The sequence below is a fragment of the Pleurodeles waltl genome, chromosome 9 (assembly GCF_031143425.1).
Source record: "Pleurodeles waltl isolate 20211129_DDA chromosome 9, aPleWal1.hap1.20221129, whole genome shotgun sequence".
NCBI lineage: Eukaryota > Metazoa > Chordata > Amphibia > Caudata > Salamandridae > Pleurodeles > Pleurodeles waltl.
Window position 1 is genome coordinate 772,054,402 of NC_090448.1, and position 13,451 is coordinate 772,067,852.

Consider the following 13,451-nt stretch of genomic DNA (forward strand, 5'->3'; position numbering starts at 1 on the left):
GAAATCTATTAGCTTTAACTATATTTGTTAGCAGAACTCAAGTTGAACGTGGATAAATACAAGGTAAGCAAAAAATAAATAGGAGTACAAATAGATGGGAGGGTTAATAAAATTGCATAAAACCGGGAGCCCTAATCATTGTCATTCAGTAATTTAACACTAACCATAGTCTTCCCACAATAATCCATCCCAGACTCACCAGGTGAGGCAGGATGAGGTAGCAGACGATGGAGATGAAGGTTCCAATACAGGGAATGACGAAGTAACTTAGTGCTGAGGTCTGGGCGTCCACCCCACCTGGAAACACAAACGTGATTGTCAGCAGGACAGATTTGCCTCCATGTGAAATTATGAGCCTGAGGTGCAAATGATTGGATTAGCATGCGACTGAGCAAGAAGATAAGGATTTGAAAATGAAGAGAGGGAGCACGACAAATAGTTGTATAAGTGAGTGAGCAAGTTTGTGAAAGTGTTAGAAAATGTGTAGGGTGTGTGAAATCTTGGCCATAAAGACCAGTGCAGGTTTGTGTTTCTGACTGTGCAAAATTGAGTATTGCATGTGTGAGAATAAGTGTGGTAGTGCGTTCAGACTGACAGTCAAAGCTCTAGGTAGCACAGATTCAGAGATCATGAACACAGTTCCAGGGGCATCACCTGAATATGAATATGGAGTCTAGGGCAGCGCCCCAGGTCGTGAGTCAGGGACACACCCGAGGTCACAAAAAGTATTAAAGATTAGGTCAGAGAGTCCGTCACAGACCCCAAGGTCATATAAAGTCTGGCAAAGAGACTAAAGTCAGACTTGGGGGTCAGAGGCAAAGTACATGGAAATATCATATCAGAAAATGAGGGGAAATGACCCACAGACTCAATGTGTGAGCTAAAGGTCATGCAATGGCAGTGGGGGAGAACCTGAGGCTAAGGAGGGCAAGGACCAGGCACGGACCTTCCTTTAGGGTGGAAGGGCCCCCCCCCCCCCCACACCTTTTGCCCCTCATGAAGAGTGTCGGTCAGACTGAAACAAGGTCAGCCTGACAGACACGCTTCATGTTCAGGTCAGGCAGCCAGGAGCAGACATTCGCGATTTGCGCAGACTCCTGGCTGCCTGAGCTGAACTTTGCTGGGCTGAGGAGGTCACAGCTCATATGGGTGTGACATCCTCGGCTCAGCAAAGGTGCCTCGAGACCCTCCCCTGGGTGTCAAGGAAAGTGTCACCCATTGACTTCGACCTGGGTGCTTCAGGTTTAAGCCCTGAAGCGCCCAGGGCGAGTGTCAATCAGTGACACTTGTCACAGAGTGGGGTGGGGTCAGCAGTCTCACTGACTCCATCCCACTCTGTGAAGAGGCTGGGACTGCTGCCTTCCCTTATTAGCTGACCTGAGGTCAGCCAATGAGGGAAGGCAGCAGTCCCAACCCTCCTGGGACCTCAGAGGCTGTAGGTAAGTGTGTGTGATCTTTTAAAATGAATGTTTGGTGTGTGCGTGCATGTTTGAATGTTATGAGTGTTGTTAATGGATGTGCGTGCGTGTGTGTGTGTGTGAAAGAATGTGTGTGTGTGTGATCTTTTAAAATGAATGTTTGGTGTGTGCGTGCATGTTTGAATGTTATGAGTGTTGTTAATGGATGTGCGTGCGTGTGTGTGTGAAAGAATGTGTGTGTGTGTGATCTTTTAAAATGAATGTTTGGTGTGTGCGCTCATGTTTGAATGTTATGGGTGTTGTTAATGGATGTGCATGCGTGCGTGTGTGAATGAATGAGTGTGTTTGTGTGCTTCCCGCCCGCCCCCCCTCCCTCCTAATGCTGCCAGCTGCCACTGGCCAGGACTAGCATTTAAAGTCACACTGACACGACCATTAAATGAGGTGTCAGAGAGTGACCGCTAGCGACTAATATCACACTGAACATATAGCAAATCTCGAGATCACAGAGAGTCAGTATCAGTGTGTGGTATCTCACTTGGTGTAAACGTTCGAGATCACAGAGTAAAGGTCAGAGCGCCAAATTATAGATCTTAAATCAGAGGTCACAAAGAGTGAGCCGCAGAGCCGGAAATCACACAAGGAAAGAGCGGCAAAGGTCAGACAAAGGATGAGGTGCAGAGCTTGTGTGTGGTAATGTTTCTAATCTACTATAAGGGATGTGCAGCTAGTTCCTTCAACCAAGTTGGTTCAGCTTCGAGATATTAGTAAAAATGCTACTATTGTTTTTTTACCAAAAGCAAACTAGCGAGGAACTTAAATCTGAAAGGGTTACAGGGTCAGGCGATTTGATTACTGATAACACTCTACAGAATAACATATTTAGCATCATACAGGCATACTCTGCCAATCACACGTCGGGGTGAGACAATACACAAAAGCCGGGGCAATGCGCGCCTATCTCAATGGTCAAAAAACGTATTAAAAGGCCTAGGTCTGAATAAGAGGGCTTGAGTGGAACAAAATGCTAAGCTCATCCGGGGGTTTTCGAATTGCACATGGACTAAGTCCAAGTGGAGGGCAACAAAAGCTGGTCCTTTTCGGTGCCAAGTCAGGATTTATATATAAATACCTTGGTACTTTCTGAAATATCACCCCATTCCCAAAATTGGGAAATGGGTGTGCACCTTTTCTCCAACAGGCACAAGTGAAGTGCTTCACAGTGATACTTGGCGCTGGGAAGCTCCATAACTCAGGCTAATCAAATGATTCCAGGGATGAGGCACTACACCAAAGCACTTCTTCTATAGAGGTGGTCAGGAACAGTACAAGGACCAGGAGCTGATGTGCTGTATTTGTACAGCAACCCTCCCAGGCACTTTTGGATAGGGCCATCTGAAACATGGTAGCTGCACAGGGCAGTCAAAGCGAATTCTAGCACACACAATAGTTTCATTGAAGAAAGGTAGCCCTCTTGGTTCTCAAAGTGGCTTGATGTTAAAGATGAAAGCTCATGCGTGCTTAATCTTTACTCTGACTAACAGCAGAAGGGATTGCAGCTGGATCCAGACCCACATACGATCCACAAACACTGGGACAGTTGCTTTTTCTTCATAGATTTGGCACTACTGTGGCAGATTATTCAGCAGAGAGGATGTGATAGAGGCTTCATTGGCAACCAGTGTTTCACGGTTTGACAAGCTGAAGACAATTAGATGCAGGCAAGAGTGTCCTTTGGGGCACATCATGTAGTCTCCAATGGTCAACATCTGTCTTTAAGGCCCTTAAGTGATATCTCTGAAGGTCGCGGCTTGGAGAGATGCCTGTGATGGTTCTCTGTCAGTCAGTGAGGTCTATGCATATGAGATAAGCTTCAGTCACATCAGAGTGGGCCAATCGCGAATGTGTACATCTTATAAAACGGTGCCTGACCCATCCTTCGTGGGAAGTTAAGGCTTCTTCACACATGAGGGGACACGGGTCTGCTAACATATACTGGCATGTTTAGTCCAAAGACTGACAGCTGGAGCTTATGCACTCTAAGAAGCATAAACAAGTAATCCTTGCCGTCCTCCAGGTTTATAGTCATTTTCAGTTTCAGCAGTGGAAAGCTGTTGCTGGAGGGCGAGGTACTAACACTTTTGGAGGAGAAGGCTGCTCTGGGGCGACACACAACTTTATGAGGATTGGCTTCCACTACCCTTAAGGCATTTATGTGTTATCTCCTCAGTGCCCAAAACCCTTTCTCATAGATTCACACACTCCCATGGTAACACAAAAAAACATTTTAACAGTTACACTTTGGATCACAAGAGTACCTCAAAGAGGAGGTCGAGGTTTTGGAAGCTGCACAGATTTGCAGCAGCAGGCTTATTTGTGTAAATCAAAGTATCTACATAATCATGCCCGTGGTGCTCTAACTCTGAGCCACAGCTGTCCTGGAAAACAGGTATATTTGCACCCTGTGGATGCAGCACGTCTTGGAAGCAGAATCGGCTCTTCATAAAAATCAACCTAAACAGGACACTGCCTCACTTTCGATCGAAACCAAATAAAGATAAAAGGTGAAAATGTACTGTGAATTCTGGAGTGGGACCTTCTATGCCAGAACCCAAGGTCACAATGTGAGGCATGGTCAAAACGCAAATTCATAAAGTGTTAGCAGCACCACCTCGGATCACACAGAAAGTCAAGAATTGGGCTGCAGGTCATACAAAGTTAGGAGAAAAGGCTGAATCAGGGAGTTAGGCTTCGGGGGCCAAAGTCATGCAGTGCTAGAGGCTAATCCACTAAGACTGAGTCTGATTTCACAAGGTGAAGATGCAAATCGGTGGTAAGAAACTGTGCAAAGGGTCACTCAGATCAACGACAATAATGATTGATTGGCGAAACTAAGTGTGAGACACACATAACAGGATGTAAACAAAACCGCCTCCACTCATGCCCCCCCCCACCTATATCCTGTGGGTGCGGCTGTTTTCCCTACACTGGTTGAACTCGTTTCTCCAGATGCTGCACGAGCACAGCCTGTTGTTCTCTTCCAGAGCACCTGCCCCTGGCAAGGAAACACACGACGTAAACGTGTCAGATCCGACCAATTCCGCACCGAGAAGGTGCCTTAGTGGACAGGGCAGCGTGACACTCATTAACACATTTTTGCCTACTGGAATTCAAAAACCTTCGGTAAACAAGGCCTCTTAGGTGGTGCTGGACCAGACAAACACTTCCCATAACCTCTGGCGGCAGAGCTCAAGGGCACTTTTCATAAGTACCGGACAGCCTAGTGTCGCACTCACCAAACAGATAAAAGGGAGTGGGGGAGGGTGAGATCCGTGCCTCTCACAAGTCGGGGCATTTGTGTTTATCACAGTGTCTGCTTGAAGCATCCATGGGGTCAGACTCCCCAGTTCCTGCAGCTTCTCTCTGGTCTGCTCTCACACAGATCCGTGCCTAGCTCACCGAGACCAGTATGTTTCTTTGGAGTCCCGAGTTTCTAAGGGAACAAACAGGAGGACAGATTCAAGAATGCAAAGAAAACAAGCATTGGCAAAGCCCATAAGCCTTTGCCTATGCAAGAGCTATTGGCTTTGGCAATGTGTTTCATCAATCTTGTATACTAGAGTGGATGCTGCTCAGAATGTCTTAAAGTTAGTGGCATGGAGGGGAGTAGAGTGGAGTGGGGGAGTAGAGTTTCGTAAAGTGGGTTTGTTGGAGCAGAGAGACGTAGAGAGTGGAATTTATTGGTTCAGTGGCAGTGTTGTATGGTGCAGTGTTGTGGAGTGGCGTACAGTGGGGTGGAATAGTGGAGTGTGTTGGAGTGGGCTGAGGTTGTGGGGTGGATTGAATTGGAACAGGGAAGGTGGATTGAATTGAGGTGGGGATGAATTAGAGTGGGGTAGAGTGGGATGGATTGAATGGGGTGGGTTGGATTGGAGTAGAGTGGGGTGGAATGGAGTAGAGTGGGGTGAGTTGGTGTGGATTGAAGTGGGGTGGATTGAGCTGGAGTGGAGTGGGGTGAATTGAAATCAGGTGCTTGGGGTGCATTGCATGGGGTGGAGTGGGCTGAACTGGAATGGGGTGGATTAGATTGCATTGGGGTGGGTTGTCTGGAGTGGATGGATTGGATTGGAGTTATTGGACTGGGGTGGTGTTGATTGAATTGTGGTGGACTGGATTAGAGTAGAGTGGTGTGAAGTGCTGTGAATTGAAGTGGGGGGAATTGGAGTGGGGTGGATTGAACTGGGGTGTGGTGGATAGGACTGGGATGGACTAGATTAGAGTGGGTGGACTGGATTGGGGTGGATGTGAGTAGGGTGGTTAGCAGTACAATGTATGGCTTGGATTGGAGAGGTGTGGATTGGATTAGTTGGAGTCGGGTACATTAAACTGGGTAGATTGGATTGAGGAGGGAGGACTGGAGTGAGGTGGAGTGGATTGGGGTGGTGTGAATTTGGTTGAGGTCAACTGGATTGGGGTGGGGTGGAATGAGGTGGGTTGGATTTGGGTGGGGTGAATTGGATTGAGGTGAATTGGACTGGAGTGGGGGTGATTTTTGAAGTAGAGTGGATTTGATAGAGCTGGATTGGATTTGATAGAGGTGGACTGGAGTAGGGTGGATTGTGGTTGATTTGATTGGGGTGGGGTGGACTGGACTGGATTGGAGCAGGTAGATTGGGGTGGGGTGGATTGGACTGGAGTGGGGTGAATTTTGCATTGGTGTGGGGTGGACTGGATTGGAGTGGAGCTGGTGGATTGGAATGGGGTGGGGTGGACTGTAGTGGATTGAGCTATGATGGAGTAGAGCGTGGTTGATCGGGCTGGTGGATTAGATTGGTGTGGATTATAGTGGGGTGATTGGAGTGGGGCAGGTGGATTTGAGTTAGAAGGACTGGGTTTCAGTGGATTGGAGTGGGGTGGATTGTATTGGAATGGGGTGGAATAATTTGAAGTGGTGGACTGGAGTGTGGCGGACTGAAATGGATTGGGGTATTGTGGGGTGGATTGGAGTGGGTGGGTTGGACTGGAATTAAGTGGGTGGACTTGATTGCCATTTGGTGGTTTGGACTAGAGTATGGTGGATTGGCCTGGAATGGGATGGATTGCATTGGTTTGTGTTGTATTGGAGCGGGTGGATTTTGGTTCAGTGAATTGGTGTGAGGTGGACTAGATTGGATTGGGGTGACTGGAGTGTATTGGATTGGTGTAGGAGAGATTGGATTAGTGTGGAGTGGATTGGATTGAATGGAGTGTATTGGATTGGAGTAGGGTAGATTGGATTGGGGTGAGGTGGGGTGGACTGGATTACATTGGGGTGGAATGAGGTGGATTGGAGAAGGGAAGGTTGGATTTGGGGTGGATTCGTGTAGGGTGGATTAGAGTGGCATGGATTGGGGTGGGGTGGACTGGATGTGGTGAGTGGGTTGGATTGGATTGAAGTGGGATGGACTGGGTTGTATTGGAGTGGGGTGGATTGGATTGGCCTAGGATGGAATGAACTGAAGTTTATTCGATTTAGTGGGGTAGATTGCAGTGAAGTGGATCAGATTGAGGTGGACTGCTGTGGGGTGAGGATGGGTGGAGTGGGGCGGATTTGGAGTAGGGCAGATTGGGATTGGGGGTGACTGGTGTAGGGTGAATTGGTGTATAACGCACGATTATGTGTCATGCTTGCGAACAGCGCCCACGCGCAAAAACAAAACAAAACATGAGTGCAAAGTGAGAAAAGAACACTTAGCAACAGAAAAGAAAATTAACTATAGAAAACAAAATTTTGCAATTTTGTTTGTCCGGCTGGGCATGGTTTTGCCACTCAAGCACTTTCTGTTTGCACTGCCATAGGAGTTTAAAAAATATATATATAGTATCTCAATCACGTCGGGAGCAGCGGATGGCCTAAGTTTAATCAATTAGTGCTTGGTCCTTGCTCCATAGAAAGTAGCGGAAAGGATGCTTGGCCTCAAGTGACCTATTGAGAGGCTGTAAAGAAGAGTGCCACATAAGCCAACAACGGGCAGACTCCAAGCCCATTTTGTTAACAATAGTGTCTCCCAAGTGAGACGCATGCTCTAGCGCATGCTATCACGGGCTCAGCCTTAAAAACTAGACTGGGTGAATTACACCATAGCTAAGATTCCCAGGTCAGCATTATTACCTGCTTCAGTCCAGGTTTTTTTTCTTTGAATTCTAGGACTTGCAGTGCCTTTTTTTATAATGGAATAAACAAGAGTACAATTCCCAGAATTATAAGAAAAGAAAAAGTTGTCCCGGAGCAGCTAGTCACGCCTGGACCTTTTAAACTTGGCAGGACTGGAGTTCTCACACAGGGGACAGGGAATCTTGAGAACTCTGCAAACTTCACTGCCCTCCTTTCTGGCCTGCACCCTTTACCAATACAGTATCCAGCCCTTCATACTTACTGGCCATGGACAACAGCATGGCGATGGCAGCTAACATCCCGGCCATGCCCTGGCCACTCAGGAAGAGAGAGCTGTACTTTTGGGGCATACCCCCCAGAAGCCCGAACAGGCTGCCTTGCAGGATGGCACAGAAAGCTGTGAAGAAACGTGGAAACACAGGTGTTAGAGCATATCTCATTTGCATTTTTATTCGCGTTTCACTTTCTCCTTATCTTCAACCCAAACTGTCATTTTTAATCATCAGCCACTTTTTACCTCACCATCTACCCACCCACTACCCCTAATAATGGAAAAGTCAGCAGTACACGAAGAAGAAGTCAAAGAAAAAAACCTAGGCTGAAAGAACTACCAATCAATGGATCAGGAAAATTAAAACTCCAAAAATATCTGTCTACTGCTCTCAAGTTTCCTCGGTCCTGTTGCGAGTAGCGCATCCAGTACGTTTTTTTCTTCACATTCTGAAACTTGGAGTCCTGATTTTCTAAAGCGATAATAAAGGACTACGAATCCCAGAATGAAAGGAAACACCCTGGACTGTATGAGTTACTCTAGCATGGAACTGAGACTCTCGGAAGCTCTGCCAGCCTTTTTGTATAATAGGAATTTCACGATGGGTATTTCAAGGAAAGGCTTATTATTGAATAACCAACTTTCAAAAGGGAGGCGTGACTATACTCAGACCAGGCAATCTCATCATTCATGGTACACTGGTGTTTGTCCTCGCTGCTAGCGGAGCCCCGCTGCATTCTGGTAATTGCAGTATTTTACATCACATTTTTCCTTCAGTTCTCTATTTTAAAGCTACTACATTATGACATATAAGCAGTCTGATTACATACGTTTGACAGTACAACTGATTACAATGTGCAATACTGTATGTAGAAGAAAGTACTTAGGTCTCACCAGGGACCCGAAACTGAATAACTGTGAAACATGACGGGTGCTTAGATACAATGCCAATGCGAACAAACTGAAAGTACCAGAATGCACTGGTTTCTACCAACTGACCACAAAAAAATCCCATAAATGCCACAGTCTACCAGCACCCCGTCTTCAAACAAGGACTAGAAAATCCAAAAGAGATGCAGCCTGTAAAGCACATATTTTATACAAGTATTTCTTTAACGTACCCAGGGCAAGGGCAGAAGTGCTTTTACAATAAGCCAGAAAATGTCAATGACCAGTTAAGAATTTAGGGCCAGATGTATCATCACGGCCCTTTGCGATTCGGAAATAGCGATTTTTAAGTGCCATGTATCACATTTGCGATTCGGTAATAGTGATTTCTTAAAAATTGCAAATGCTATTACCGAATCGCAAATTGCGATACCGGCCCCATTCGCAGCTATGGGCCTGTTGGCCCATATCTGCGAATTTTTTGCATTTCTAAAATTGTGATTTCTGAACCAGAAATCGCAATTTTGGAAATGCAAAACCCCAGGGTGCTGGGGGCCTAAGGCCCCCTCTGCTGCACCCCAACAATTTTGGGGGGGACATGTAAGGTGCACACATGCCAAAAGGGCATGTGTGCTTCACATGTACAATTAAAAAATGCATTTTGAATGCATTTTTAAATTTTGCAACAGGTTACCACCTGGTTTCTTTTAATGGTATTTTGCATGTGCAAAATGCCATTCTGCGAAAAATCGCAATTTGCGATTTTTTGCTGCATCTCCTCGCGATTTGGATTTTGCGAATCGCAAATTGTGACTCGCAAAACCAGGTCGCAACGCAAAAAAAATCGCAATTTTTGCGATTTCTTATTTTTGGTCTGCGAATGCCTTTCATGCATCGCAGACCACTTTTTTGCACTCGGAAACGTGCTATTTTTGCGATTCGCACCGTTTGTGAGTGCAAAAAAGTTTCATACATCTGGCCCTTGGTAAGAAGAATAACGATTATAATAAATAACCTGTTTTCATACAATACCTGATACCTCACGTTCTGTACACAACACATCTGTCTGACAGTACAACTACAGGGTGCAGAACATGTGTAATATGCGATCTCTAATTGGATTGGTTTAGAATACATCCGTTTTCAGGGTTTTTTGAAACAGCAGCAGTGAAAAAACAATGGAAAACGTTTTGTGAGAGTTTGTCTAATCCTTTGACTTTTTCAAGGATTCTGACTTTTTTACTTTAGAAATGTCCACCTCCGAATAGGATTCCTTCCTGGTAATCCGCACGACTCTAGCGATGGCAAATTTGCCATGAAGTTAAGCAGGTTTGTAAGCAAAACAAGTCAGCTTGCAAATTATTGTGACATCAACAGGCATCCCAGTGGTGAGGTGAGTTGAAGCTGTAGGTGATTGAACTCTTCAGTTCCAAGGATGAGTAGGGGCATACCTGGGTGACCCGATATTCAAAACTAAAAGACAGTGACAGCTTATAGACATAGAAGTAGGACCACAACCTGTCAATACCTGCATAGGGCTACATGAATACCACTCACATATGCCGTAACAGGCAGATCCAGAGACGTTGCTCTATACAGTTAAACTTTATAAGAACATACCACCTCAAAAGAAACCAATATTGGCATTTTTGCGATAATCCCACAATAAACTAGTTTTGGTTTCCCGGGGCGTGCCACTTACTTCGCATGTAAAAGAACAAGTGATGGACAGAATGCAGAATAATGTCAAACATTCACTCCCAGTTCAGAGATCTGGGCCTAAATCCATCGTTTTTGTCCTATGCATGCCATTCCAGTTTGGACCCAGCCATAATCAAATCAGTATTGACCCTGCCCCCATGGGAACAGTCCAGCCCTAACTGCCAGGCAAGATCCCCCCTGGACCAGAAACAAGCATCCAGGGATCGGTTTCGGGGATCACCCCTCACAAGCCAGGCTAGTTTAACTACAGTGGCGTGAGGAGCTCTGACCTATGTCTGTGCATACCCATCCCACTTAGGGCAACAAATGCAAAAAGAAACAAGTGATGGATGGAATGCTGAACAGTGTCAAACATTCACTCCCAGTACAGATAGCTGGGCCTAGATCCATCGTTTTTTCCTACCAATTACTTTGAATGCAGCAAAAAAATATATATATTTGTGAAGCTGTCTTAAAAAGGTACAGGAGAGGACACAATAGCTTGATAAGCAATGTCCCATGTAAAAAAAATACCACTTTTCTTGCAGAGGTATGTGTAAGAAAAGACAGCAGGCACCTGTGCTGTTAAATGGACATACCTTCCTACCACAAGATGTTCAGGTAGAGATGTATGCCAGAGCAACATTTAGTTGCATTGCTCATTGTCCCCTCAACCTTCCTGAAAACGGGGACTTGGATTTAATTTTAAGAAAAGTATTGAGAAAGGCATTAAAATGTAGGATAGTCATGACTTCCGGTCATCCTAGACTTGGCATGGAAAACAGCCTTCAATGATGCACAATTAGACCTGGAAATACCTATGAGTAAGGTGTTTATTTAATAAGTGTTGGAGATTACCATTGATTGATCTGCAGACCTCAAACGTTCAGAACAGCATGTTGGTAGTTCTAGGGCAGCAAGTACAGCTTTCAGGTCTCAGTGCGAAGACTGAAAAAGGCTAGGCCTGGTATCGAGCCTTGTGGGACTGCTCATGTCAGAAATATGGGAGGTGAGCTGGAGGGGCTCAATCTTCACAAACTGGGATCTGCCAATAGGGACAAAAAAGCAGTCCAGAGTGTACACTTGCATCCACTGCCATGTAAAGCGTGGTCTGTGGGTTACATGGCTGACCGTGTTGTTTGCTACAAAGAGATCTGAAAGTATATGCAGACAAGGCAGGTTAGAATGAACCACCCCCCACATGGAGGTATGACATTAAGTGTGCATTGGCATTAATCAAATCCTGATGGAAAGGAAGTTCAAAGGCTATGAACAGACATGTTCCAGGAAGGTTGAGGGGACAATGTTTGTTTCAGATAATTTTCTCTAATAGGTTTCATAGAAAGGAACATTTCCTGACAAGTGTAAAGCTTAAAAGGTGCTATAAAAAGCATCTGAATAAATAAATTAATGCTCTTAAAAAATCATCTACATAAAATATGTCAATAGCTGAAAAAAATTCGGTATGAGGGCCGGTGCAAGAGTAGAAATTGTAAACTATAAATCTCCTAAAAAGCTTCTGCAGAAGGGTGCATGGAGGTTTGATCTGGTTGCTCTCTCTAGTATTCTTCTATCTTCTATACTCACAACCACGGCATTGTTTGTAAATGGCAAGATGCCGGAGTCAAAGTTGGTGTGATGAACCGGGTGCAAGGACAAAATGGAGCGCATGGGACTGGTTCACGTGGAAGTCTGTGGGCGGTTGGCCTTTGGGGCATTGCTCATGCAGGGTTTGTGGCAGGGCACTGCCACCGTGAATGTAGAAAAAGTGACAACAGTTATTATGGAGGAACAATACTCCACAGGCCTCACTATAATGCTCCCTTGGATGGCTCTGAAAATCAAGAATGCTATACATGGGGCTAATACGAAATGAAAAACTCTTCTTGGTGACCATTACTTTGTAAAGTAGGTTGATGATGGCCCCATGAAAAAGAAACCGTCAAAGATGCCCATCCTTAGCCGTAGCACCAAACCATGCCCTACACGTTAACCCAGAACTATCCCAAATCCTACAGCAATTTATAATTCTTACAATAATCGTAATATCAGTTTCGGCCTCCTTTTTAAATACTACATAGCTATGTTTAAAAATTTTAACAATGTTCATTGTTTCAATACTTTTTTGTCCGTCATTCCAATTTCAAAAAATCACCAGTTTGGATTTATCATGATCATATTTCCATGTTTTTATTTTTATTTTTCATATGTCCCACTTCTCTTAAAAAACATAATAATTTAGAAATAACCACTCGACCTGTTACACCATTTCCATCAACTGAGAACTCTTTAGTAATGCTGGATTTCCCGGCTTGATCCCAAAACCCTGTCATATGTTAAACCTCCCACTGCCCAGTGCTATGAGATGCCTCGGTGCTGCATAAAGCGCTTTGCAAACATCCAGTACAGCACCCTTAAGTATAACATAACCAATGTTTAATTTGTGAAAGACACTTGTAGGGCTTAACGTTTGCTGGGGTTGCTGCATACCAAGACTGTCTAGTCCACCTCATAGTTCTTTTTTCGACCACTCACACTTCTGTCTCTTTCTCTCGCTTTCAAGTTCTTTATCATCACCCTTTTCATCTTTTGTCACTGTTCTGTCTCTCTAATCACCCATCCTTCTCCTTTTCCTGCCTTTTCCAATCTTGCTCGGGCTTAGCCTAATGATGAAAAATAAGGCTCGGTCCCCAAAAATGAGTGCTGTCTAATGCACAAATTACACACTGCCTGTACCATGTTCACTGTCCAACACTGCTTTTCTCATCGACGACACAATCACTTAACGGAGTGGCAAAGAAAAGGCAATTCCATCCCGTACCAAGTCCCAGTGCAGCTGAAGAAACTGTGTGCGAGGGGAGCTTGCAGCAGGGTCTGGTTTAACGGTGAATACTTGCAGGCCTGCAACTGCTGCTTTGGGCTCTGGTTCGGGAAGGGGAAAGGGGGGGAGGGGGTCCAGCTGCACAGCATAAGGAGGATGTGTGGCCAGTGCGCATTACTACAACTAGAAAGCTATGTC

At 45.2% G+C, this 13,451-nt stretch overlaps 1 protein-coding gene across 5 annotated transcripts in view; it reads right to left on the bottom strand.

The window, feature by feature from the left end:
- SLC29A2 (solute carrier family 29 member 2) overlaps positions 1-13,451 on the bottom strand; it is a 64,850-nt gene that overhangs the window by 20,807 nt on the left and 30,592 nt on the right. For all 5 annotated transcript variants that reach the window (XM_069207950.1, XM_069207954.1, XM_069207951.1 and 2 more), the window contains 2 exons: positions 7,835-7,969; positions 200-297 (listed from right to left, as the gene is read on the bottom strand). In XM_069207950.1, the coding sequence (XP_069064051.1) occupies positions 200-297; positions 7,835-7,969 (233 nt within the window). The remainder of the gene's footprint in view (positions 1-199; positions 298-7,834; positions 7,970-13,451) is intronic.